Raw genomic sequence first — 26,481 nt, forward strand, 5'->3', positions numbered from 1 at the left:
GGTCTGAAACTGCTGAGCACAAGTGAGCCGCCACGCCTGGGTGATATCTTTTCATCTAATGTTTTAGCAGCCATTTGTGATCCTTGCCCAAAGCCTTTAATTCACTGGGGATATATGTGGTCTTTGAACATGATTAAATATAAGTGCAGGTCACTGTGACCAAGAAAAAAAGTTATTGCAATCACAACCACAGTTGGCTCAGCTCTACTGGGGTTTATCACTCATACCATACTTACATTAGCCGTGTGAGGATCCCCAGGCACGATTTGTTCATAACAAGAGGGCAAGAGAACCAGTTGGTACATCTTCTCTCCAACTGCGAAAGGAAATATACTTTAATAAACTAGTTTTATGTTAGTTTCTGATATCTTGGTTTTACATGGAAAACTATCAGAATCAAAATGCAGGCTGGGTGTGGTGGCTCACGCCAGTAATCCCAGCACTTTGGGAGGCTGAGGCCAGCGGATCACCTGAGGTGAGGAGTTCTGGACCAGCCTGGCCAACGTGGTGAAACCCTGTCTCCACTAAAAATACAAAAAATTAGCCAGGTGTGGTGGCGCACGCCTATAATCCCAACTACTCTTGAGGCTGAGGCGGGAGAATCGCTTGACCCCGGGAGGCAGAGGTTGCAGTGAGCCTAGATTGTGCCACTGCACTCCAGCCTGGGCAACAGAGCAAGATTCTGTCCCAAAAAAAAAAAAAGAAGAATCAAAATGTACCATTATAAATTGTTGATGGGAGAAAGACCCTTAGTAAAGTGGAAATCAATACCTATAAATTAAGGTAAATGCACTCTGAATACACTGAATAAACTTTGGTCCATCGGAAAAGGTCTTTTTGTCACTTTTTTCTTTTTTTAAGAGACAAAGTCTCGCTCTGTCGCCCGGGCTGGAGTGCAGTGGCGCAATCTCGGCTCACTGCAAGCTCCGCCTCCTGGGTTCCCGCCATTCTCCTGCCTCAGCCTCCAGAGTAGCTGGGACCACAGGTGCCCGCCATCACGCCTGGCTAATTTTTTTTTATTTTTAGTGGAGATGTGGTTTCACCGTGTTAGCCAGGATGGTCTCCATCTTCTGACCTCGTGATCCACCCGCCCCGGCCTCCCAAAGCCCTGGGATTACAGGCGTGAGCCACTGTGCCCGGCCCTTTTTGTCACTTTTTAAGCATCTTTTGGAGTATTAAGATCACGTTGATTCTAAATATTTGTTTGCATTCATCTAATTTATAGCACTTTGTTGCTCCAAAAGATTTCTCCTAGGATCTCCTAGTAAAATCCTCATAAAGACCATTTGTAACACACATCAAGACTTGAGGTTTCTGTTTGTGTTCTAATTTCATGGTCCATAGGCTCGGAAACTCCAGGAGTGTACACCTACCTTATCATTTTGTGATTCTTTATGTCAGTCAGCAAATACTTTATGACACCTGGGGTCTACTCAGGAGGTCTAAGGCTGAACAAGACTGGTCATTTAGTCATAGATCATGAAGGCAGAGGTAGATCCCTAAGTAGCTAGAGTCAGAACAAAGCCAACCCTGGTGATGCCGCAGTAAATGATCACCGTTACAGGGAGGGTGATTGGGAGGCAGCCACTTTCGACCTCATACTAGGATCCTTAAAAGGTCATTTTTGCAAAAATGTTCCAAAGTAGTGTCAGCGTCCCCAGGCCCTTTCCTAGGCCTTGGACACTCAGATGTACTGTTCGGAGCTCATGTGTCCTCAGCCTGGCTGGTTTTCTGTTCCTCGGAAGCCCCGTTGCTGGGGCTTCGTATGAGCAAATCCCCCGCATCTCTTGTAAGATTTGCAGTTTTACTTCACAAGACCAGCGAAAATGTCAGTGTGCAGGATGGCTGCACGTGGTGGGCAGGGAGGGCCTTGAGGGGGAGCTGATTTCCTAAGTGGCCACTTTGTTCATGAATTTTGTGTTGTGATGACATTTGCTTCCTCACACTGAGGCCAGGCCACCACTGCCACCCTACCCTGTAGCTGATAAAGCTGCAGGTACAGTAGTAATTTATTTGTGTTTCTTTTATAATAATAACGAAATGTTTGCTTCCATTTTTTAAAAAGACGTGCAAATGAAAGAGAATTAAAATGTATGTGGTACTTCACCACTTTCTAAACTTTAAGAAAGGAGATGCATAGATTCTAAGATGTTTGTGCTGTTTTGCCTTCCAGGAGGTTTCAGTCAGGAAGAACTTCTAAAAATCTGGAAGGGGCTCTTCTACTGCATGTGGGTGCAGGATGAACCCCTTCTACAGGTAACGTGCGTTCCCTTTGTCACGCTCCCTGGTTCTTGCTGTGTCTGGATAAGAGACTTGAGCACTCACGCTGTGCCAGTCCCCCAATACACTGATGCACACTGACAGTCATGCTTCAAGGAGTCATTTTCTTACCTCTTGTCCTTACAGAAAGGGATGCAGTGTCAACACAGTTAGGTGGATTGTCTTTTCAAATAAAATGAAAGATGTGCATTCGTTGCCAATTTACTATTGCTCTGTAAAATTTCATAGGTGCCATGCTAGGTTTTACATTACTTAAAGTTTCTCTCTTCTGGTAAGTTTATTTTTTGTGGTCAAGGATGGCATGACAGGAGCACTAACTAGTGAAGACCCCATGAAACCCAGGACAAGGCAGCCGCTTCGCTGGGCTTTCGGTTCCATGGAGAGCAGGCAGTAGGCGTTCCGCGAAAGCCTCCCTGTTAAAGCCGAGTTGCCTGCGCAGTCATCCAAACATGCAGCAGGCTCGGTCTCTCTCTGCAGGGCCTGCTGAGCCCACCACCAAAGCCACCACTAAAGAAGTGACTTTCACTTTTTAAAAGCTTTGTTCTGACCCATAAACGTAGATCAGATCTGCCTCTGTAGAGGTAGAGGAAGCTTCTCCACCCGCGAGCCACATGCGGCCCAGGATGGCTTTGAATGCAGCCCAACACAAATTCGTAAACTTTTTAGGACCTTGTGAGATTTTTTTTTAAGCTCATCACTATCATTAATTAGTGTTAGTGTGTTCTGTGAGTGGCCCAAGACAGTTCTTCCAGTGTGGCTCAGGGGAGGCAAAAGACTGGACACCCCTGAGGTAGAAGAACCAGCCTTGAGGAGAAGTGCTTGCAGGTCTCTGATGCAGATGACAAGTCCTCAGGGTGAGATTTTACTTTTCTGGGTTTTAACATGCAGCCTTGCCATTTCTCCCATGCTGCGTAATAACTTGTTTTAATTCATTTTTATTTTACTGAACATATTTTGAGTAGGAACAGGGCAAAATATTTCTATATTACATTCAAAAGTAACAACCAACAGCTTTAGTGGAGGAAGAAAACCAACGGACAGGAACCTCATTCTCCCACAAAGCAAAACAGACCGGGTGCCGTGTGAGTGAGACCGATGAGGAGTGTGCTTTTCTCACGGAACCTCAGGAACAGGGGGCATCTCCCCAGAGTGAGCCTGCTGCACCTCAGCAGGGCATGCTTTTCCAGGGACCCCTTCACCCAGGACAGAGCCCAGAAGGCTGGGTTTACCTTCACATTCCACCTTGTCTAACCGGGCTGGGGGAGGCCTTTCCCGCGGTGTGCAGTGAGCATCCCAGCGTCTAACCTCTGTGGGTCTGCCCTGCTGTCTGTGTTTCACAGGGTTTCTGGAATTATGATGAAGTGGTTTTTTGGTTTGTTTTTGGTTTTGTTTTATTTTGTTTTTGTTTGGTTTTGTTTTTGTTTTTTTTGTTTGTTTGTTTTTTTGACAGTCTCACTCTGTTGCCCAGGCTGAAGTGCAGTGGTGCAATCATAGCTCACCACAGCCCCAGCCTCCCTATTGCTCAGCTGATCCTCTTGCCTCAGCCACCCAAGTGGCTGGGACTACAGGTGCACACCTCCGTGCCTGGCTAATTTTTGTATTTTTTTGTAGAGACTGGATCTCACTGTGTTGCCTAGGCTAGCATTGAACTCCTAGACTCAAGCGATCTGCCTGCCTTGGCCTGCCAAAATGCTCGGGCTCCCATTACAGGCATGAGCTGCCATGCCCAGCTTAGATGTGGGTTTTTTGGTTGTTGTTGTTTTGAGACAGAGTCTCGCTCTGTGGCCCAGGCTGGAGTGCAATGGCGTGATCTTGGCTCACTGCACCCTCTACCTCCGAGTTCAAGCAATTCTGTCCCAGCCTCCCAAGTAGCTGGAACTAGAGGCACACACCATCACGCCTGGCTAATTTTTGAAGTTTTAGTAGAGCTGTGGGGGGTGCCATCTTGGTCAGGCTGGTCTTGAACTGCTGACCTCAGGTGATACACCTGCCTCGGCCTCCCAAGGTGCTGGGATTACAGGCGTGAGCAACCGCACATGACCAGATATAGTTATAAAGCCAAGAACTGATAACTAAATTATTTCATCTCTAGTTTATTTGAACTGATAACTAGAGATGCTTTTTTAAACATGTAGCTTAACATAGTTCTTGCAGACATACTAAGTTAGCATAATAGTCCATCAGTATTGGAAATTACACATTTGATAAAATTCAGATATTCGGATACATACTTCTTAGTGGAAGTGACAAGAGGCGTAGACCTTCCCGCCAGCAGAAGTGGGAGGAGGAAGCAGGCCGCGGCACGAGCATCTCATGTTGGCCCACGATAACCCCCATTTTTCTCCCCAACCCCGCCTCTGCAGGAAGAGCTCGCCAACACCATCGCACAGCTAGTCCACGCTGTTAACAACTCAGCAGCTCGTAAGTCCTGTTGTTTCTTCTCCTTCCTTCCAAGTTTTCCAACGTGCTAGTTTAATGGGAACCTTGTGCCGGTATTGTGTAGATGTCAGTGGACAAGCCATTCCTGTTTTTAAAAGCTGTGATAAACTTAGTCATTGACTTGGTGAGAGGGCGAAGTGTCTTAGGGAGAATCGATTTGACATCTCAGAGATTTCAGAAAGTGCTTCTAGAAATAACAATCCTCCAGAATCTTCAAATTCTGAGTTACTTTAACTTGCAGCCTGGAGAGCCAGATGCAGGGTCCATGGTGACCTCTGGATGCCAGGTTCATCTTCCCCAAGAACAGAGCTGTCACTGGTAATAAATAAATCCACAGAAGACACCACTCCTGGTGTCTCAACCAAAGAGAAAAGAAATTAGTTAGGGTGCTTCTGTGTCAGGCATTGATTGCTTACAAAGGAAGAAAAAGGCAGCAGACTTCGTTTGTTCTGCTTAACGCTCTTCGGAAAACCATCCTAATGATTTCAGCAACCCCCAGTGGTGCTCTGAATATTAACTGACTCATAGTGAACAAAATTCTACATATGATATATAATAGATTTGCAAAGACGAAAAAAGAATTGTGCACAAAGAAAGAAAACCAAAAAATCAACAAAAATTGTTTTTGAATAAAAAAGTGCCAGTTTTGTGGGTCAGAAGAGAAAAATTGAGTGCTTTGTGCTGTAGCTCACCCAGACGACACCTCTCATTAGACAAAAATATGAGTTTCTATATGGATTATATAAGTGTCAGAATTAATGATTTTGGACTGATTGTTAGGTACCAGTGCAGTAGAAGAGTCACTAGAAATAGAACAAGGAATCTTTTTATTTTAAAAGGAATGTGGGTTTGCAGTGGATAAAGGAAAAATGCTCCAGAGAGCATTCAAATCTAACATTACAAGGTTGCCAGCCCTTCCTATTATTCTGTTTTTATTTAAATGCAAAAGATCAAGGCCGGGCATGGTGGCTCATGCTTGTAATCCCAGCACTTTGGGAGGCCAAGGTGGATGGATCACCTGAGGTCAGGAGTTTGAGACCAGCCTGGCCAACATGGTTAAACCCCGTCTTTACTAAAAATACGAAGATTAGCCAGGTGTGGTGGTGCTCACCTGTAATCCCAGCTACTCGGGAGGCTGAGGCAGGAGAATCACTTGAACCCAGGAGGCAGAGGTTGCAATGAGCTGAGATCTCATCATTGCACTCCAGCCTGGGCCACAGAGTGGGACCCCGTTTCAAAAATTAAAAAATTAAAAAGTAAAAGATCTACACAGTCCAAGTGATGTTTAAAAATAAATGTAAAAGAAATGATTATTTTTAATCATCAAACGTTTTCTAGCTGCCCAAGAATTACTGAGAAAAGTGAGTAATAAATAATGCTAGTTTGTTCCTCTTCATTATTTTCTTGCTATATGTTAATATATTGATGTGGAAGGCAAGTATTTAGAGCCTTTTGTTCACTGCAGAACACCTGTTCATTCAGACCTTTTGGCAAACCATGAATCGAGAATGGAAAGGAATAGACAGGCTGCGCCTGGACAAATACTATATGGTAAGATCTGCCACAGTTACTTCAAAAACTCCGGGGAAGAAAAGAATGTCCTTTATCTTGAAAGCAATGGAAAGGTTTATTTGTGAAGCAAAACAAGCCACAGGCTTAGTGTGAAGGAAGAATTTGAATGTGTCCTGGAAAGCTTCTCTGTTTGAGCTTTTGCAGCTCTTAAGGATGAGTTTGGGGAGCGTTAGTGAATATGTTGGGTATTTTTTGAGACAGAGTCTCTCTCATTGTGTTCCCCAGGCTGGAGTGCAGTGGCGCAATCTCAGCTCACTGCAACCTCCACCTCCTGGGTTCCGGTGATTCTCATGCCTCGGCCTCCTGAGTAGCTGGGACTACAGACGCCCATCACCACTCCTGGCTAATTTTTCTATTTTTAGTAGAGATGAGGGTTTGCCATGTTGGCCAGGGTGGTCTTGAACTCCTGGCCTCAAATGATCTGCCCACCTCAGCCTCCCAAAATGCTGGGGTTACAGGCGTGAGCCACTGCTCCTGGCTCTGAATATGTTTTTTGATCTAGAAGTTAAATATGAGTGTTGTGAATATTTTTTTACTTTTGGAAACCAGGCCATACCAATTTCATTGGTCCCCTCATTCTGCTGAGTTGATAAATATTTCTTACCTTTCCTTTTTTTTTTTTTTTTTTTTTTTTTTTTTTTTTTTTTTTACAAAAATTGCCTATCTTTAGCTGATTCGTCTGGTCCTGAGGCAGTCCTTTGAAGTCTTGAAGCGAAACGGCTGGGAGGAAAGGTCAGTAAACTATTCGAGTTAGCATCTGGTAGCCTTAAAACTTAAAAGGTAGTAGAGTGTCTGTCAAGTTTTCTGAACTTGTAGAATACCATGAGACGCTCGATACATCGTTACCTACAGAGAATTGAAATCCAGTAGAAGGCATAGAATAGTTAAGTATATATGACAATTAACATTTTATACTGATTTAAGTGATTGCTTTTTTCCTTGTAAAATGATTTCAGTCTTGCATTGATTGTTATGCTGTGTAGGTACCAGACCGGAGTTTTTTTTTTCTCTTTGGGAAGTGAGAAGTGTTGGCGTACTGTCATTAACAGAAGCATGTGTTTGGTTCTTTAGCCGAATCAAGGTTTTCTTGGATGTCCTGATGAAGGAGATCCTGTGTCCTGAGAGTCAGTCTCCTAATGGAGTGAGATTCCACTTCATTGATATTTACCTGGATGAACTCTCCAAAGTTGGGGGGAAAGAGGTAAGCAGCTGACGACAGGCTGCCTATGGGGTGGGAGGGCCACCAGTGTTTGCAGTAGTTGCCAGTGAATTACTGTGGGGTGCCACTTCGCATGACCAGCGACTGTAGCAGTGTGAATTGCTTCAGTCCTGTCTGGGAATGTGTCCTAAGCAGCTGGTGGGGCGGGATTTGTGCACTGAGGATGTACATGACAGTCTTACCTGTAAAATAGAATTGAAAGCAAGCTACAGACTCCAGTGAAGAACTCACTAATACGGGGGAGTGCTCAGGATCTAGGGAGCTTTATAAAGCCGTAGGAAAAGCTGTGCAAATGGTAGACATTTTTAAGGTATATACTCATAAAGAGACAAAAGGCTGGAAAGGAAACATACATTTTTTAGTACGCAGATCATTCTCTGGATGTGGGAATATGCGCAGATTTTGCTTTCCTTTCACAGATGTTTTGCAGGGAATAGGTTTTTTTTTAATTAAAAGAAAATATGTTATATTCAAAACAATAATTCTTTTGTCTCACACGTGAAGGCACTGTCCCTGTGACCCCTCTTGTAGAGGCAGTGTACGTATGTCCTATGTCAGGTTTGTCCAGCCCGCTGCCTGAGAGCTGCATGGGGCCCAGGGCAGTTTTGAATGTGGCCCAACACAAATTAATAAACTGTCTTAAAATATTATGAGATTTTTTTCTTTTTTTTTGCATTTTATTTTATTTTTAGCTCATCAGCTATGGTTAGTGTTTGTGTATTTTATGTGTGGCCCAGGACAATTCTTCCAGCGTAGCTCGGGGAAGTCACAGGATTGGGCACCCTTGTTCTGTATGTTGGGCGGATACGATCGTGCAGGTTGGGCTGGGTGCCTTTCTCCAGCCACTGCACTGAGATACCAAGTAGCTGGAGGGCGGCCTCGATATTCAGCCTGGCTCCTGGCTTCTGTGGTTCTGTGGTGTTCCCTAGGGGCGCCTTGGGGTTGTGTGAGACAGGCATTGCTTGGTCTAACTCCACCTTTGTCAAAGATGTGAATGGTCCCTTTTTCAAGGACATGTCAAGAAGGGCAAGGCTTTTTCTCAATTTTTCCCTTTTTCTAAATTACAGCTTTTAGCAGATCAGAATCTCAAGTTTATAGATCCATTCTGCAAGATTGCTGCGAAGACTAAGGAGTAAGTGATCCCCATGTTGGTCCCGACTGCTCCGGGCACTTGGTCCCTGCTGCTCCGGCACTTGGTCCCCGCTGCTCCGGCACTTGGTCCCCGCTGCTCCGGCACTTGGTCCCCGCTGCTCCGGGCACTTGGTCCCCGCTGCTCCGTGGCACTTGTTCCCCGCTGCTCCGGGCACTTGGTCCCCGCTGCTCCAGCACTTGGTCCCCACTGCTCCGGGTACTTGGTCCCCACTGCTCCGGCACTTGGTCCCCGCTGCTCCATGACACTTGGTCCCCACTGCTCCGGCACTTGCTCGTGGGGAGCTGCTTGCCGTGGCGCATCCACGCGCAGGGTACTCAGGACACTGCTTCACAGCAGAGAGCAGCTGGAGAAGGCGGCCGAAGCTTCGAGCAGTGATTTGCCTCTTCTAGCTTCAGTATTTGACTCACTCATTCCAGGAATGCCCTCCCATGCCCAAAGATCTGATTGCTGGGCGTCCCATGCCTGTCGGGTGGCACTTAGGCAGTTCCTCGCAGATGCTGGCTGGCCCGTAGGGGCCACTCCAGACCACAGCCACGTATGCAGGGCTTCCCTCTGCGCTCCTGAAGCCAGAAGGCCAGGCCATTCGTTCTCATCACATGCTCTCCACTGTGCTTCTACCCGCAGCCACACCCTGGTGCAGACCATAGCTCGGGGCGTCTTCGAAGCTATCGTAGATCAGTCTCCTTTTGTGCCTGAGGAGACGATGGAGGAACAGAAGACAAAAGTGGGCGATGGTGACCTCTCTGCTGAGGAGATACCTGAAAATGAGGTGTCCATGAGAAGAGCTGTCAGTAAAAAGAAGACAGGTAGGAGGATGTTCTTGGTCAGTCTAGCTTTCTTTCTGGTAAAATCCTCCTCAGACAAACAGTTTTTAATATACTTGTTGGCATCTTACTGAATGCAACCTAGAGTTGATGACTCTGCCTCAGCCCTTCCCAAGAAAAGCAGCAGAGGTGGGTTCATTGTGCCTGGAGGGTGCCTAGCGGGGCTATAGGGAGACCTGAGACCTGTCCCATGTGGCATACACACATTTCTGTACCTCCCAGGATCTCAGGACTGTCCTCCAGGATTTTACATTGTCACTGCTAGTGCTTTCTGTACCTCCCAGGATCTCAGGACTGTCCTCCAGGATTTTACATTGTCACTGCTAGTGCTTTCTGTACCTCCCAGGATCTCAGGACTGTCCTCCAGGATTTTACATTGTCACTGCTAGTGCTTTCTGTACCTCCCAGGATCTCAGGACTGTCCTCCAGGATTTTACATTGTCACTGCTAGTGCTTTCTGTACCTCCCAGGATCTCAGGACTGTCCTCCAGGATTTTACATTGTCACTGCTAGTGCTTTCTGTACCTCCCAGGATCTCAGGACTGTCCTCCAGGATTTTACATTGTCACTGCTAGTGCTTTCTGTACCTCCCAGGATCTCAGGACTGTCCTCCAGGATTTTACATTGTCACTGCTAGTGCTTTCTGTACCTCCCAGGATCTCAGGACTGTCCTCCAGGATTTTACATTGTCACTGCTAGTGCTTTCTGGTGCTTTTTGTTTGCTTTGTTGTTTTGTTTGACGTATTTTAACACCTTAGCATGGCCTCATTCCTACGGGTTACTCGAGGGACGTATGCTTGTTTCTGTGGCTGTCCTTTCTCAACTCACGACTTCCTTCAAGGTTCTTTTTCTTGGGATGTTTACATGCCCGCTGTGGACTGGCATCATTCTTACTACTGTTTTGTGTCTGCACACTTAAGGTAGAATATGCTTTTGAAGTTGCAGACCCGTCCAAATTCTCAGTGCTTTATCTGAATGCACAAAATGAGAGGAATGGTTAGGTCACAGTTTACCTGCTTTTGAAGTGTTATATAACCATTTAAAAGCAAAGTTCCTAAAAACTAAGGACCAAAGGAAAATTAATATACATATATATGTGTTTTTTAAAGTGCGGCACCAACTCTGTGGAGAAGGAGCCTGATTTGTTGTTTGGGTTTTCTTTAATTATTATGGCTATATAATAGTTGTGCATCTGATTTGTTTTTAAACGTTTATTTGTGCTTTTATTTTTTTTTTCACAAAAGGTAATTTTATTTATTTTGATAATTTAGGGGGAACAGGTGGTTTGGGTTACATGGATAAGTTCTTTAGTGGTGATTGCTGAGATTCTGGTACACCCGTCACCCGAGCAGTGTACACTGTACCCAGTGTGTAGTCTTTATCCCTCACCCGCCTCCCACCCTTTCCCCTGAGTCCCCAAAGCCCATTGTATCATTCTTCAGCCTTTGCATCCTCATAGCTTAGCTCCCACTTTTAGGTGAGAACATAAAATATTTTGGTTTTCCATTCCTGAGTTACTTCACTTGGAATAATGGTCTCCAACTCTATCCAGGTTGCTGTGGATACCATTATTTCATTCCTTTTTATGGCTGAGTAGTATTCCACGGTATATATACCACATTTTCTTTATCCACTCACTGATGAATGGGCATTCAGGCCGGTTCCATGTTCTCACAGCTGTGGATTGTGCTGCTATAAACATGCGTGTGTAAGTGTATTTTTCATATAGTGACTTCTTTTCCTCTGGGTAGATACCCGGCAGTGGAATTGCTGGATCAATGATAGATCTACCTTTAGTTCTTTAAGGAATCTCCATACTGTTTTCCATAGTGGCTGTACTAGTTTGCATTCCCACCAGCAGTGTAAAAGTCTTCCCTTTTCACCACATCTGTGCCAACATCTTTTTTTTTTTTTTTTTTTTTTTGAGACGGAGTTTTGCTTCTTGTTGCCCAGGCTGGAGTGCAGTGGTGCCATCTCGGCTCACTGCAACCTCCACCTCCCAGGTTCAAACGATTCTCCTGCATCAGCCTCCTAAGTAACTGGGATTACAGACACCTGCCACCAGGCCCAGCTAATTTTTTGCATTTTAGTAGAGATGGGTTTCATCATGTTGGCCAGGCTGGTCTCAAACTCCTGACCTCAGGTGATGCACCCACCTCTGCCTCCCAAAGTGCAGGGATTACAGGCATGAGCCACCATGCCCAGCTACCAACATCTATTTTTTTTTTTATTTTTTAAATTATGACCATTCTTGCTGGAGTGAGGTGGTATCTCATTATGGTTTTCATTTGCATTTCCTTATGTCTGTTGACCATTTGTATATCTTCTTTTGAGAATTGTCTGTTCATGACCTTAGCCCACTTTTTGATGGGATTTTTTTGTCTTGCTGATTTGTTTGAGTTCCTTGTAGATTCTGGACATTAGTCCTTTGTTGCCTGCATAATTGGCAAATATTTTCTCCCATTCTGTTTTATTCTGCTGATTATTTCTTTTGCTGTGCAGAAGATTTTTAGTTTAATTAGGTCTCATTTATTTTTGTTTTCATTGCATTTGCTTTTGGATTTTTCTTTTTGGAGACAGAGTCGCACTCTGTCACCCAGGCTGGAGTGCAGTGGCGCGATCTCGGCTCACTGCAAGCTCCGCCTCCCGGGTTCCCGCCATTCTCCTGCCTCAGCCTCCTGAGTAGCTGGGACTGCAGGCGCCCGCCACCTCGCCCGGCTAATTTTTTGTATTTTTAGTAGAGACGGGGTTTCACTGTGTTAACCAGGATGGTCTCAAACTCCTGACCTCGTGATCCGCCTGCCTCAGCCTCTCAAAGTGCTGGGATTACAGGCGTGAGCGCCCGGCCGAGCTGATTTTTCTATAAGGTGAGAGATGAGGATCCAGTTTCATTCTTCTACATGTGGCTTCACAATTATCCCAGCACCATTTTTGAATAGGGTGTCCTTTCCTTACACTTTGTGTTTGTTTGCTTGGTTGAAGATCGATTGAGTGTAAGTACTTGGGTTTATTTCTGGGTTCTCCTGTTCCATTGGTCTCTGTGCCTGTTTTTATACCAGTACCAATACCATGCCATTATGGTGACTATGGCTTTATCGTATAGTTTGAAATCGGGTATTCTGATGTCTCTGGGTTTTTGGGGGGTTTTTGTTTTTTTGGGTTTTTTTTTGCAGGGCGGGGACAGAGTCTTGCTCTGTCAGCCAGGCTGGAGTGCAATGGTGCGATCTCAGCTCACTGCAGCCTCTGCCTCCCATGTTCAAGCGATTCTCATGCCTCAATCTCCCTAATAGCTGGAATTATAGGTGGGCGCCACCACACCTGGCTAATATATCTTTGTGTTTTTAGTAGAGATAGGGTTTCACCATGCTGACCAGGCTGATCTCGAACTCCTGACCTCAAGTGATCCACCAGCCTCAGCCTCCCAAAGTGCTGGGATTACAGGCATAAGCCACTACTCCCAGCCTCCAGATTTATTATTTTTGCTTAGTCTTGCTTTGGCTATGCAGGCTCTTTTTTGGTTCCACATAAATTTTAGGATTGTTTTTTCTAGTTCTGTGAAGAATGATGATGGTATTTTTATGGGAATTGCATTGAATCTGTAGATTGCTTTTGCCAGTGTGGTCGTTTTCACAATATTGATTCTACCCATCCGTGAGCATGGGATGTGCTTCTGTGTTTCCATTAGTTTGTGTCATCAGTGACTTCTTCCAGCGGTGTTTTGTAGTTTTCCTGTAGAGATCTTCTGCATCCTTGGTTAGGTATATTCCTAAGGTTTTTGAGGTTTTGTTGTTTGTTTTGTTTTTTGTTGTCGTTGTTTTGGGGGGTTTTTTGCAGCTGTTGTAGAAGGGATTGAGTTCTTGATAGGATTCTCAGCTTGGTCGTTGGTGGTGTGTAGCAGTGCTACTGATTCGTGTACATTGATTTTGTATCCTGAAACTTTGCTGAATTCATTTACCAGTTCTAGGAGCTTTTCAGATGAGTCTTGAGGGTTTTCTAGGTATATGGTCGTATCATCGGCAAACACCGACTTTGGCTTCCTCGTGACCAGTTTGGATGCTGTTGATTTATTTCTTTTGTGTGATTGCTCTGGCTAGGACTGTTTGTGCTTTTAAAAAATCTGGAAGGTTAAACCAAAATGTTTTATTTAGTTATTTAGAGACAGGGTTGGCCAGGTGCGGTGGCTCAGGCCTGTAATCCCAGCACTTTGGGAAGCCCAGGCGGTTGGATAACTTGAGGTCAGGAGTTCAAGACCAGCCTGGCCAATATGGTGAAACCAAGTTTCTACCAAAAAGGACAAAAATTAGCCAGGTATGGTGGCATGTGCCTGTAGTTCCAGCTACTTGGGAGGCTGAGGCGGAAGAATCACTGGAACTCAGGAGGTGGAGGCTGAAGTGAGCTGAGATCGTGCCACTGCACTCTAGCCTGGGCAACCAAGCAAAACCCTATCTCAAAAAATAAATAAATAAACAGATAGCTAGATAGATAGATAGAATAAAGAATCTATTTTTTTTTTCTCTTTAATTTTTAGACCTGATCAACAGGAAGTAATTTCAGGAAGTAACTTCATTTATTTATTTATTTATTTTAATTTTTTTTTTGAGACAGAGTTTCGCTCTTGTCGTCCCAGGCTGGAGTGCAATGGCGCAATCTCGGCTCACTGCAACCTCCGCCTCCCGGGTTCAAGCGATTCTCCTGCCTCAGCCTCCCGAGTAGCTGGGATTACAGACATGCACCATCATACCATGCCCGGCAAAATTTGTATCTCCCTGTTGGTCAGGCTGGTCTCGAACTCCCGACCTCAGGTATTCCACCTGCCTGGGCTTCCCAAAGTGTTGGGATTACAAGCGTGAGCCACTGTGCCCGGCCAAGAATCTTTAAAAGAAAGAAAAAATACTCTGGCCAGGCATGGTGGCTCACACCCGTAATCCCAGCACTTTAGGAGCCTGAGGTGGGAGGATCGCTTGAGCCTAGGAGTTGGAGACCAGCTTGGGCAACATAACAAGACCCTGACTCTATAAAAATTTTACAATTAGCCAAGCATGGTGGCACATACCTGTGGTCTCAGCTACTCAGGAGGCTGAGCTGGGAGGATCAGTTGAACCTGGGATGTTGAGGCTGCCGTGAATCATGATCATGTCATGCACTGCATCCTGGGCAACAGAGCTACCAGCGACCCTGTCTCAAAAGAGAAAGAATAAAAGAAATAGTCTAGTCTGGGTGTGGGGGCTCATGCCTATAATCCTAGTACTTTGGAAGGCCAAGATGGGAAGATCACTTGAGCCCAGGAATTTGAGACCAGCTTGGGCCACATAATGAGACCCCCATCTCTAAAACAAAACAAAACAAAAATAAATAGTCTGATTTTAAGTTTGATGTAGATAACAGAGTTGACTAAGGACCTGGAGCAAGTGTTACGTGGTCATGGGACCACATGGGAGTAGTCTCTGGGTCCCTCCGCTCCCCACATTTCTGTCAGCCTAACCTGGACACAGACTCTCTTCGAGTGCAATTCCAGACGTTCCCTCCCAGTTACGTTCATCAAATGCGTGCTGCACCTGCCCCGTCCTCCCCAGGCCTCACCCTGATGCCACACCACTAATAAGCTTAGAGGGTTCCAGAAACAGTACGTTTAAGATAATTTTGAGTTCTCCTGAGTCTGTTTAATCTGCTTCTTCATAGGTTGTAACACTCTTTGAATGTTTTAAGTGCTAAAAGTTGCGTTAATATTGACTTGTGTTTCCTGAAGCATGCTCGAGAAGTGACTGTACTGCTGTGACAGGTTCTCACCAAGGTCCTAAACTGACCTGAGACTAGGGCCAGACTTCTGCATCCATGCTGCTACCCCTGGTGGTCCAGGGCGATGCAGTGTCCCATCCACTTGCCTGCATCCCTGGACAGGAGCTTCCCATTCACCACAGCCTTCGTCCTAACGGGACAGTGTGGGGGGGAGGGAATCATCGAAGGCAGCAGGGAATTGGGGTTTTATGGGTGCAAAAGGCAAAACATGTGCTTTTTCCCAGACTTATTTCCATTCCCATAGCCTGAACAATCAAAATGTCCTGGGAAATTATAAATGTCTTTGCAGAGTTTTTCTCCTGAAAGAAATTTTCTTTCGTTTTTTATTTTTTTGAGACGGAGTCTCGCTGTCACCCAGGCTGGAGAGCAGTGGCGCGATCTTGGCTCAGTGCAACCTCTGCCTCCTGGGTTCAAGCGATTCTCATGCCTCAGCCTCCTGAGTAGCTGGGATTACAGGCGTCCGCAACCACACCCAGCTAATTTTTGTATTTTTAGTGGAGATGGGTTTTCGCCAAGTTGCCCAGGCTGATCTAGAATTCCTGGCCTCAAGTGATCCACCCACCTCAACCTCCCAAGGTGCTGGAATTACAGGCGTGAGCCACCGTGCCCAACCTTCTTTTTTGTTAAGAGACACCTAATTAGACAATGGCTTCTGTGGAAGTAGTCACTTCTGTGTATTTGATATGTCAAGAATTTGGTCTTGGTATATTTTGACAGCACTGGGCAAAAATCATTCCAGAAAAGATGGACTCAGTGATGAAAGAGGAAGAGATGACTGTGGAACCTTTGAGGACACAGGACCCCTTCTCCAGGTGGGCGGCAGTTGTTGCTTTTTATAGAATATGGATTTGCTGTGGAGTAGCCTGACTACAGAATTAGGGTCACAGCTAGTTAAGCTATAAGGCCTGAAGTGTAAACTCCTTTTTAATCCCTTCAGTCACTAAATGTCACCTTCCTGAGAATAACCTTATTGGAGACAAGGAAATGTAAATACGATGGGGTTTTGACAGAGATAGTAGCACTTATTTTGAATGGCTAAGCTTTGCTCTGTTTTCTACCACAGAGCCAGCTCTAGTGGCACTTGTCAAATAAAAAAAAAAAGTTTACCAAGTACAGATTGCAAATCTAGGTTAAGTTTAAAAAGAAGCACACCCTCCGGCCGGGTGCACTGGCTCACACCTGTAATCCCAGCACTTTGGGAGGCCTAGGTGGGCAGATCACCTTAGGTTAGGGGTTCGAGACCAGCCTGGCCAACACAGTGAAACCCCGTCTCTACAACAAATACAAAAATTAGCCCGACGCAGCAGCGCGCACCTGTAACCCCAGCTACTCGGAAGGCTGAGGTTGCAGTGAACCGAGATCACGCCACTGCACTCCAGCCTGGGTGACAGAGACTGCGCCTCAAAAAAAAAAAGCACACCCAGGTAAATTTTGTTGTGGGTACTCTATCACAATTTAAAAAGAAAAAAAAAAAAAAAAAAAGAATTACTTACCCAGCTTCTCCCAAGAATAAACAGAACACGCATTTTTCAAAGGTAGTGCTTGTGCTCCTGGTGGCCAAGTCCCAGCACATGCATATTTAGCCTGTCTGTTGCCAAGTGCTTCAGTAGGGGCTTCTCTTACTAGCAGATGTAAATGTCCAAGTCAGGCAGTGTTGTTTGGCTGCAGACTTAATGTTTAGTTTCTCTTCCTGCCTAGTTTGACTATAAGGCTGTTGCTGATCGACTCCTGGAAATGACCAGCAGGAAGAACACGCCCCCCTTCAACAGGAAGCGCCTCTCCAAACTCATCAAGAAGTCAGTGACTGGAGGGAGGGTTCTGACATCATCCTTCCTTTAGTTCCCATCTCCTGGTGTGGGACAAGCCATCTGCATGCTTATCTTTTTTCTTTCTTCTTTTTTTGTCCTTTAATGCATTTGTGTATAGCAATGTAATAGACACATGTAAACTGAAAAGCTTAATGGAAACAGCAGTCCCACCCCTCAGGTTCCATTCTTCCAGTGCAGCCATACTCATCTCTTTCTTAGCTGCCTTAGAGTGATGTGAAGTCTATTCATGTGTGAAATGAACCAACCAGAAGCTGATGTGAAGCTGCTATTTAGGTGTCTTCTGCTGGTGTGCTACTGAGATAGATAGGGTTAATTCTTTACCTGTCCCCTCCCTCCCATATGGCTATGCCAAAAGTGTTAGTTAATTCAGCTGTCAGTGTTGACATCACTCTGACCATAGTGACATGATGACCTGGAATTCATGGAGGGCCTCATGTGTGGCTTGCTGTCATCGGTGACAACTGTCTGATCACACTCTAGGAGCCGGGCACTGCTCTGAGCACTTTGCATACATTCAAGTATTCCATGTTAAGCCCCCAGAAAGCAGCTCCTGTAGTTCTGCCCATTTCCCAACTGGGTTCCCAGGGCACAGGGTGGTCCTAGTTTGCCCGAGGTCCCTGCTATCCAGTGTCTCCTCCCCCGTGCACCTGCCCACACTGCGCTTCGATGCTTCTAGTTTGTTCTAATGCACAAAAATTGTGTAAAGCAAAACACGGCTTTGCCTTTCTGCACTGGAGAATTGAACATAAGCAGAGATCTAAGCTATTTCTGCCTTCCGAAACAAAAAATTGAATTTCTTAGTTTGATTTGGGTGTGCCAAGGTGCCTCTTTGGCCCGCCATGTCCTTGCTGGTATTGACAGTAACCGAGGGCGGCACTGGCCTTGAGCTCTTTGGCCTTTGTATTGCACCACCTTTCCCTCACGGAATTTCCTGTCTAGCCTCCCCTCCTGGAGGAGAACGTGAATTAGCAAATACTTAACTATCGCTTGTATTTTAAAAATTAAATACATATGTCTACAGAAGACAGAAGGGATTTCTTTATGAACATTTGTTACTTGTTTTTAATTTTTTTTATTTTTATTTTTTATTTTTAGATTCCAAGACCTCTCTGAAGGTGAGGTGCGCTGAGAATCATCATTCACGGTGTTTTTCATGAATATGGACCCCACTGGGGGCGTTGATGCCAAACGCTGAGAAACAGGATTGAAAGAACTTTACTGAAAACCTCTAATAAGAAATAATAGTCCTTAGCCTAGGCAAAATAGCGAGGCCTCATATCTACTAAAAGTGAAAAAATTAGCCAGGCATGGTGGCGTAAGCCTGTAGTCCCAGCACTTGGGAGGCTAAGAGGGGAGGATCACTTGAGCCCAGGAGGTCCAGGATGCAGTAAGTTGTAATCACGCCACTGCACTCCAGCCTTGGTGATAGAGCAAGACCCCAACTTTTTTTTGTTTGTTTTTTGTTTTTTGTTTTTTTTTTTTTTGAGACAGAGTCTCGCTCTGTCACCCAGGCTGGAGTACACTGGCCAGATCTCAGTTTACTACAAGCTCCACTTCCCGGGTTCACACCATTCTCCTACCTCAGCCTCCCAAGTAGCTGGGACTACAGGCGCCCGCCACCTCGCCCGGCTAGTTTTTTGTATTTTTTTAGTGGAGACGGGGTTTCACTGTGTTAGCCAGGATGGTCTCAATCTCCTGACCTCGTGATCTGCCCATCTCAGCCTCCCAAAGTGCTAGGATTACAGGCTTGAGCCACTACGCCCGGCCAAGACCCCAACTTTTGAGAAAGAAAGACTAGCCTTTACCTAGTCATACCACAGTACAGCCATGGGAGGTGACACAAGCCTAGGGCCCCCTGCAGCCTGCCTGCCTTCCTATCCTGGGCTCTCCCCTAACCGCCAAAGTGAGAGGGTGGACTGCTCTCGTGTGGGGTACTGCGATGGTTTGGTTTGGTTTTTATTGTTTTAACTAGATGGATTTGCAGTGGCCTAGGAAGGTTTTAATTGGATACTCTATGAAGGTAAAAAAGTAATTTCTCAGGATCCCTTTCATTTGCTGTTACGTTTGGACAAGTCAGTGAAGTCACCCCATACCCCTCATGCACTAGGGACACCTGGAATTGGGAAGTGCACCGGTGAGCTGGTTGGAATGCAGAGACCACATTAGCCAGGCCCCCAGAGTCCAGCTATGGAGGGTGTCACCGAGGGCTTGTGATCCCTTGCTTTGCCTTGGTTGAGAAACCCACAAAGCTTTTTTAAGTCTGTAATTCCTGTGTCAGCGGCGCTCAGGTTTGGGTGGGAGAAACAGTGAGGAACGATGATGATGAGGCAGAAATTGGGAGGGGGCTCTTAGGCCCCTGGGGCAGACTCTCGAGCGCCTGGGGAAGCTGACAGTGTATCACTCTGGCATCTAGGAAGCAGTATATCTCAACTCAGTTTTGCGGAGGACATTTCTGCTGATGAAGATGACCAAATCCTCAGTCAAGGAAAGCATAAGAAGAAAGGAAATAAACTTTTAGAGAAAACTAACTTGGAAAAGGAGAAAGGTAAGCTGTAAAGCTGAAGAGAAGGGCCCTTCTCTTGAGGGCTTATGCCTGAGCCCTTGGGGAGCGGTGTGCACCGTGGAGGCATCCAAGACTTGAGCTCGTGCCGTCACAAAGCATTAGCAGAGCCCAAAGGTTCGGTTTGTAATGGCTGAGAGGTAAAGGTGGTTTTCCAAGTGTTCTGCTGTTTCAGTGGAACCATGTCCCCACCTCACCCCGCTCACGTCCGCCTGCTCCCGAGGGCACCTCTGCAGGGAAGCAGGGAGCTGCAAGGAGCACTAGGGGGCTGCTATTTGATGACCAGTCTAGATCTATGGTTTTTACCTTTGGGCCCTAGAATTAGTGGAAATCGGACGATTTCAGTTCCATGTGTGTTTATAAATGGACAGACGGAGGGCTTCCAGTCACAGTTGGGAATGGAGGAAGTAGGACCAGACGACAAAGGTAGTTGGGCACACCGAGTACCTCAAGGGAGACAGAAACTCCTGGTGGTAGAATGTCAGGAAATTGTGTCTACCGATCATACTGTCTCAGAATCACCAGCAGGACTCTGGCCCAGCCGGCACTGGGATGCTTATTGATGGGTTTCTGTCTTTTTAGGAAGCAGAGTCTTTTGTGCAGAGGAAGAGGACAGTGAAAGCAATCTTCAAAAGAGAAGAAGGAAGAAGAAGAAGAAGCACCACCTGCAGCCTGAAAGTCCAGGCCCAGGAGATGCAGCCCCGTCCCTGGAACAGAACAGGGGCAGGGAGCCTGAGGCCGCTGAGCCGAAAGCCCTGAAGGCACGTGTGGCCGAGCCAGGCGCAGAGGCCACATCCAGCACTGGGGAAGAGAGTGGCTCCGAGCATCCTCCAGCCGTCCCCATGCACAATAAAAGGAAACGACCGCGGAAGAAGAGTCCAAGGGCCCACAGGGAAATGTCGGAATCAGCAGTGTTGTCCCCAGAGGACATGTCTCAGAGTGGCCCCAGTGGCAGTCATCCTCAGGGACCTAGAGGGTCCCCAACAGGTGAAGCCCAACTCCTAAAAAGGAAGCGGAAGCTTGGAGTTGTCCCTGTCAATGGCAGTGGCCTGTCCACGCCTGCCTGGCCTCCACTGCAGCAGGAAGGCCCTCCCACAGGCCCCGCGGAGGGGCCGAACAGCCACACCACCCTGCCCCAGTGCAGGAGGCTGCAGAAGAAGAAGGCAAGGCCTGGCAGCCTGGAGCTCTGTGGCCTGTCCAGCCAGAAAACAGCAAGCTTGAAAAAGAGGAGGAAAATGAGAGCGATGTCAAACTTGGTAGAGCACAACGGGGCGCTGGAGTCCGAAGCCAGGCAAGCCCAGGCTCTGGTAAGGTGGGAGCACCCGCAGGCCAGCTCGCCGCAGAGGCGCTCAGACGCGTCCAGGGGGTTCCACTGCCTGCTTAGGGGAAGGGTGGGGGCCAGCGGCCAGGCCTCTGGACTCAGCAGCAGTTAGAATAGGGCGTGTTCACAACAGCCTTCACTGAGGAGGAAATCACAGGTGACCAGCACTTCGGTTCTCATCGGTCACCTTCACTCCCCCAGACCACGTGTTTGGGTTCAGGAGGGCCCGCTCTGAGCTGGGAAGGTTATCCCATGGGCCAGGCACTGCTGCCCCAGCATGTTCAGGCCAGTCTAGGCCTTTGTTGAAGGCAGGTCTGGTTTTCTTCATCAGCCCATGGCCAGTCCAGGCCCCTTTGGCAAAAGAGGAAGCCCAAAATTCTCTTGCCTCACTTCCCTTCTTTTCTATATTCTTTTCTTTAGTTAGCTCCCCACCCCCCGCCCCCACTTCCCTGCCAAAGAAACTTCACTAGCCAGACCACTTATCTTCTTAATGGAGAGACTTTCCTTCCCCTTGGATCTCTAGAGCCAGATAGAAATGAGGAACCAAGCTGCTGATCTGGTTTTGGGTCTGGCTCTGTCACCCAGGTTGGAGTGCGGTGGCGCGATCTCGGCTCACTGCAACCTCCACCTCCCAGGTTCAAGTGATTCTTCTGCGTCAGCCTCCCAAGTGGCTGGAATTACAAACACATATCACCATGTCCAGCTAATTTTTTGTTATTTTTGTAGAGACAGCGTTTTGCCTTGTTGCCCAGGCTGGGCTCAAGCAGTCCACCAGCCTCGGCCTCCCAAAGTGCTGGGATGACAGGTGTGAGCCCCTGTGCTTGGCCCTGATCTGCTTTTCACACCACCTGTGGGTGCACTGGGCTTCCAGGCCAGGGCCAGCAAACTTAGTTTCACTGGAACAAAGCCACATGCACTCGTATGTGCAGGTCCATGGCCATTTTCACACTGCAGCGGCAGAGGCAAGCGGTAGAGACAGAGACCTGTGGTCTGCGAAGCAGAAAATAACTCTGCCCTTCACAGAGTTTGCACACCTTGGTCAGATCTTGCTTTGCAAACACCGCTTGGCGGAGGTTGTGACCTCTCCTTTGTTGAAGTGGACACGTGTGGACCTGGTTAAGTACTGGTTTGGGGCTAAGAGTGTCTGCAAGTGGCTAGTGAGTGAGTTTATGGTCAGGAAAGCCTTACCCAGGGGAAGCAGTGCACTGAGCCGGATGGCAGGAGGCCCATTTCTAGCCTCGAGTCTCTCCTACCTCACAGTGCCTTCATCTCCTCCCTGGACTGCAGCCTGTCCCTCATACCCTCAGTGCTGCTTCCTCACCAAGAGGGCCAGAGATACTGCCTTTCTTGCCGTCTTCTCAGGCCCCTGGCAGCCTGTTGTAAAGAGGATGGGGTGTTGCTCAGTCAGTCCCAGGGTCGAGGGAAGCTTTCCCCTGCCACCTCTCCCGGCGGAGGGAAGGCGCACAGGAGAAGCTCCTCAGGCTTCCCTGCCCTCCAGGCAGCACACTTGAACCTGCCGGAGCCACCCGTGTGTCGTCAGCGGCACTGGGTTTCCTGCACGTCTGAGAGCCCAGAACGAGACCCGGTCTCTCTCTGGGTGGCTGTGAGTCGCTGCACACCCAGTGAGTGTCCTGGGCCTGCCTGTGAGGGACCCACAGCCCCCATATGGGCATCACTGCCCTCCACACCAGACTGCCAGGGCAGTGACGATTCAGCTACAAATGGGAGAGTGAATTATTCTCTAACAGATTGGCTTTGAAAGGCTGAAATCCTCAATTTGAAGATGAAGATAAAAGTGGGTTCTTACTCTGAGAAGGCGTTTTCATCGCCCCTCTTGGCATGGTGCCATGATAGGTGGTCGTGTTGTATGTGAAGCCTGAGCTCTGCCGAATGGAAGGGCTGTTTGCAAGCGCAGTGCAGAAAACTGCAGGCTCTCGGGTGGGCTGGATCCGCCGTGGGGCTCTGCTTTCCCCTTCTGTGTGCATGGCCAACACAGCAGGCTCTGTTGTCTGACCCCTCCTCTATGCTTCTCACCCCTCGCTCACAGGGAAGCAGTGGGACTTTCAGTTCCCTGAAAAAGCAGAAGCTGAGGGCAGACAGCGACTTCGTGAAGTTTGATACCCCCTTCTTACCAAAGCCCCTGTTCTTCAGAAGAGCCAAGAGCAGCCCTGCCACCCGCCCCCAAGGCTCTGCTGTCCAGGTGTGCACCCTCCCCAGAGTGACACAGCACGTTTCACCACAAGGGCACAGATGGGCTTGAGCTGACACTGCTTCCCATGCCAGGCCTGGAGTCCCACTGTGGCCCTCTGAGCCTGTCCACAGCAGACAGGTTCCGCAGCCAGGGTAGCATGAGGTCTGGGTGGTCTGGGACCCACCGTGAGGGATCGCAGTCAGGAAGGGGACTTTGAGGGATGGTGGATCCACACATTCTGCCTCCCAGGGCTTCCAGCTCAGGGTTTGCAGAAAGCAGTTTTCTCGTGAAATGTCACAGTGTTAATGCATAGGTGGTACAGGTCAGCAGTAGGAGGTCCACACTTCTAGAAATGGGGGTCAGAGCAGGGACTTGAGGAAGTGCTTCCTAATGCAGGCTGGATCTGCTTCCGGGAATGTGAGTCGGAAAGAAGATCGTTGATTGTGGTGAACTGTTAGAATATGCAGATAGCTTGGAGTCTTTGTGCACGAGAAGCTGGGAACTGTGTCCATTGTCCACTAAAGTGAGATTCCATTGTAGGCATCGTCTCATCGATGTCATAGAGTCTTCAAGCTAGAACTTCAGAACTCTCCAGCAAAAGGCAGGGGAGTCTTGGCATTTTTCCTCATGGATTCTCAGTGGTGAACTGTTTCTGGACAGTTCAGGCATCTTCACTGTTGCCTTTCTTCCCTGGATCGTAGAACCCTGTGGTGGTGATGAGGCTATGACCGCAGATGGGCCAAGAGTGCCAGCACCACTGACCCTGGGCTGGGGGAGGCACGCATGGGACACTGGGAAGGACAGAGGGCGGTCCTGGTGAAGCCCGACAGCAGGGTTGGTTTCAGTCTTGGCCGCAGTCCCTTCGGCCTCTCCCTATATGTGCCACTCAGTAAGCAGCAGTGTAGGCGACGTCCCCTCCAAGGCAGGTTCTCCAAAAAAGCCTGACAGGGAGACTAAGTGCCTCTGTTGTACTTGCATTACTCCTTTTGTTCCTGTTATTTCTCTTCTGCAGCTAAACAAGACACCGTCCAGCTCCAAGAAAGTCACCTTTGGGCTGAACAGAAACATGACTGCAGGTAAGTGGGTTTTGCCGGTGGCAGGCTTCTCTGGAGCACAGCTGCGGCTCCTGGTGCGGCTCGCAGCCTGGTTCCACAGGCGCTGAGGGGAGAGGTGGTGGTCCGAGCTCCTCACTACCCATTTCTTTTTTTTTTTTTGAGACAGAGTCTCACCGCTCTGTCACCCAGGCTGCAGTGCAGTGGCAAGATCTTGGCTCACTGCAACCTCCGTCCCCCGCCCCGGGTTCAAGTGATTCTCCTGCCTCAGCCTGCCAGGTAGCTGGAATCACAGGCGCATGCCATCACGCCCAGCTAATTTTTGTATTTTTTCACCATGTCGGCCAGGCTGGTCTCAAACTCCTGACCTCAGGTGATCCACCTGCCTCAGCCTCCTAAAGAGCTGGGATTACAGACATCAGCCACCGAGCCCAGCCCCTCACTGCCCATTTCTGAGTCAGAAGGAAGCAGCTGTGTGTCCCTCGTCCTCAAAGGGCTGTGAGTGGGGTGCCAGTGGTGAGTGTGTATGTTTAGCCAATTGCCTGGGACCTCTTAAGAGAGGCTACCTGGAGAGACGTGATCCAAAAAGCCGTTCTCCCAAGTGTCTTTCTAAATACTGAAAGCCGCCCCACAGAGAGGCCATTTGAGATTGTAGTGGACCATCAGCTGTAGCTGTCTCTCTGCGAAACTTCGGAACAACTTGCTTCCTGGGGGACGGAGAAGGGTAACCCCTGTCTTCCTACTTTTCATATTGGTGCCATCCATTCGAGTTGATTTACAAAGGAAACCAAAGTTTTAAAAAGTATTATAGGCCAGGCTCACACCCGTAATCCTAGCACTTTGGGATGCCAAGGTGGGCGGATCACGAGGTCAGGAGTTCCAGACCAGCCTGGCCAACATGGTGAAACCCCATCTCTACTAAAAATACAAATTAGCTGGGCGTGGTGGCAAGAGCCTGTAGTCCCAGCTACTCAAGAGGCTGAGGCAGGAGAATTGCTTGAACCCAGGAGACAGAGGTTGCAGTGAGCCAAAATCGTGCCACTGCACTCCAGCCTGGGTGACAGACTGGGCGAGAGTCCATCATCGCAAAAAAAAAAAAAAAAAAGTATTATAACGAGTTTAGGACCTGACTCTTGTTGGGAACTGCAAGTAATTGTGTGTGTATGTGTGAATGTGTGTACGTGTGCCAGTATGTGTGTGCATGTGCATGCACAAGTGTGTGAGCGTGTATGTTTAGGGAAAAGACACTCTCGGAGAGCCTGAGGAGCTCACCCAGCCTTTACAACTGGAGAAAATGAACAGGACGAATCCTGCAGCTCCACATAGCACAGATTTGTCCCAGACTCAAATGCCTAGTTCACTCATTGTCCAAAACACCCCCACCCTCAATGTTCACCCTTCCCAGAGCCACCCGACCAGCAGCTCCCCTTGGTGTGTACAGGCGGCCTCGGGAGGGTGAGTTGAGGCATGGGACATGGCCTCACTGCCCTCCTTCCCTCAGAAGGCTCCCAGGCCTGCTGTCTGCAGGACCTTGAGATGGCCCTGCTTCGTCCTAGCAAATGGGCAGGGTTGGCACCCAGGCAGGACACTGTCCAAGCTGTTGAAGGGACAGCTGTTGGACCTGCTTAACATGGGGCCTTGCTCTCATTTGGGACAGAATTCAAGAAGACAGACAAGAGTATCTTGGTCAGTCCCACGGGCCCTTCCCGAGTGGCCTTCGACCCTGAACAGAGGCCCCTCCACGGGGTGCTGAAGACCCCCACCAGCTCACCTGCCAGCTCACCCCTGGTGTCCAAGAAGCCCCCGACCGCCACACCAAGGAGAAGGCCCAGGGCTATGGATTTCTTCTGAGGGGCAGCAGAGTCCCTTGTAAAAGACTGCTTTTGTACAGAATACGCTATAAATTATACCTTTAAGAATGTGGGGCCTTTTTTATGATTTTCTAAGTTCCCGTAAGTTGTGTGCACGAGGTTCTGAACGTGCCTGCGGGCTGCTGCGTCCTGGCCCCTCTGTAGCGGCTGCGGGCGTCTTGGTTGAATCTTTTGCTACAAACCATGTTTGTGTTCGAGCTTTCCGGGATTTTACATTTTTGGGTAACCTCAGTGATTCCCATGGGTGTAGGAAATGAGACCCTCCCTGAAGCTGAGGAGAGCACGTTGATCGGAACTGTAAATCAGTCAGTGCTGTTGGTACAATGAAAGGCGGAATTGCACTTCCTGTTGAGCTCCCAGTTCTGCGGAATTTG

General features: G+C 47.9%; 1 protein-coding gene across 1 annotated transcript in view; it reads left to right on the plus strand.

The window, feature by feature from the left end:
* Positions 1–26,155, plus strand: part of RRP1B (ribosomal RNA processing 1B) — a 34,276-nt gene extending 8,121 nt beyond the window's left edge. Inside the window, exons 2-16 of the mRNA XM_010367921.2 lie at positions 2,174–2,256; positions 4,644–4,701; positions 6,185–6,270; positions 6,962–7,023; positions 7,363–7,492; positions 8,578–8,642; positions 9,288–9,469; positions 16,001–16,095; positions 16,982–17,079; positions 18,208–18,227; positions 19,526–19,657; positions 20,255–20,979; positions 23,041–23,193; positions 24,197–24,260; positions 25,894–26,155. Of these exons, the coding sequence (XP_010366223.2) occupies positions 2,174–2,256; positions 4,644–4,701; positions 6,185–6,270; positions 6,962–7,023; positions 7,363–7,492; positions 8,578–8,642; positions 9,288–9,469; positions 16,001–16,095; positions 16,982–17,079; positions 18,208–18,227; positions 19,526–19,657; positions 20,255–20,979; positions 23,041–23,193; positions 24,197–24,260; positions 25,894–26,087 (2,147 nt within the window). The 3' untranslated portion in view covers positions 26,088–26,155. The remainder of the gene's footprint in view (positions 1–2,173; positions 2,257–4,643; positions 4,702–6,184; positions 6,271–6,961; positions 7,024–7,362; positions 7,493–8,577; positions 8,643–9,287; positions 9,470–16,000; positions 16,096–16,981; positions 17,080–18,207; positions 18,228–19,525; positions 19,658–20,254; positions 20,980–23,040; positions 23,194–24,196; positions 24,261–25,893) is intronic.
* The last annotated feature ends 326 nt before the right edge of the window (positions 26,156–26,481 follow it).

This window comes from Rhinopithecus roxellana, chromosome 13, assembly GCF_007565055.1.
Source record: "Rhinopithecus roxellana isolate Shanxi Qingling chromosome 13, ASM756505v1, whole genome shotgun sequence".
NCBI classification, from domain to species: Eukaryota; Metazoa; Chordata; class Mammalia; order Primates; family Cercopithecidae; genus Rhinopithecus; species Rhinopithecus roxellana.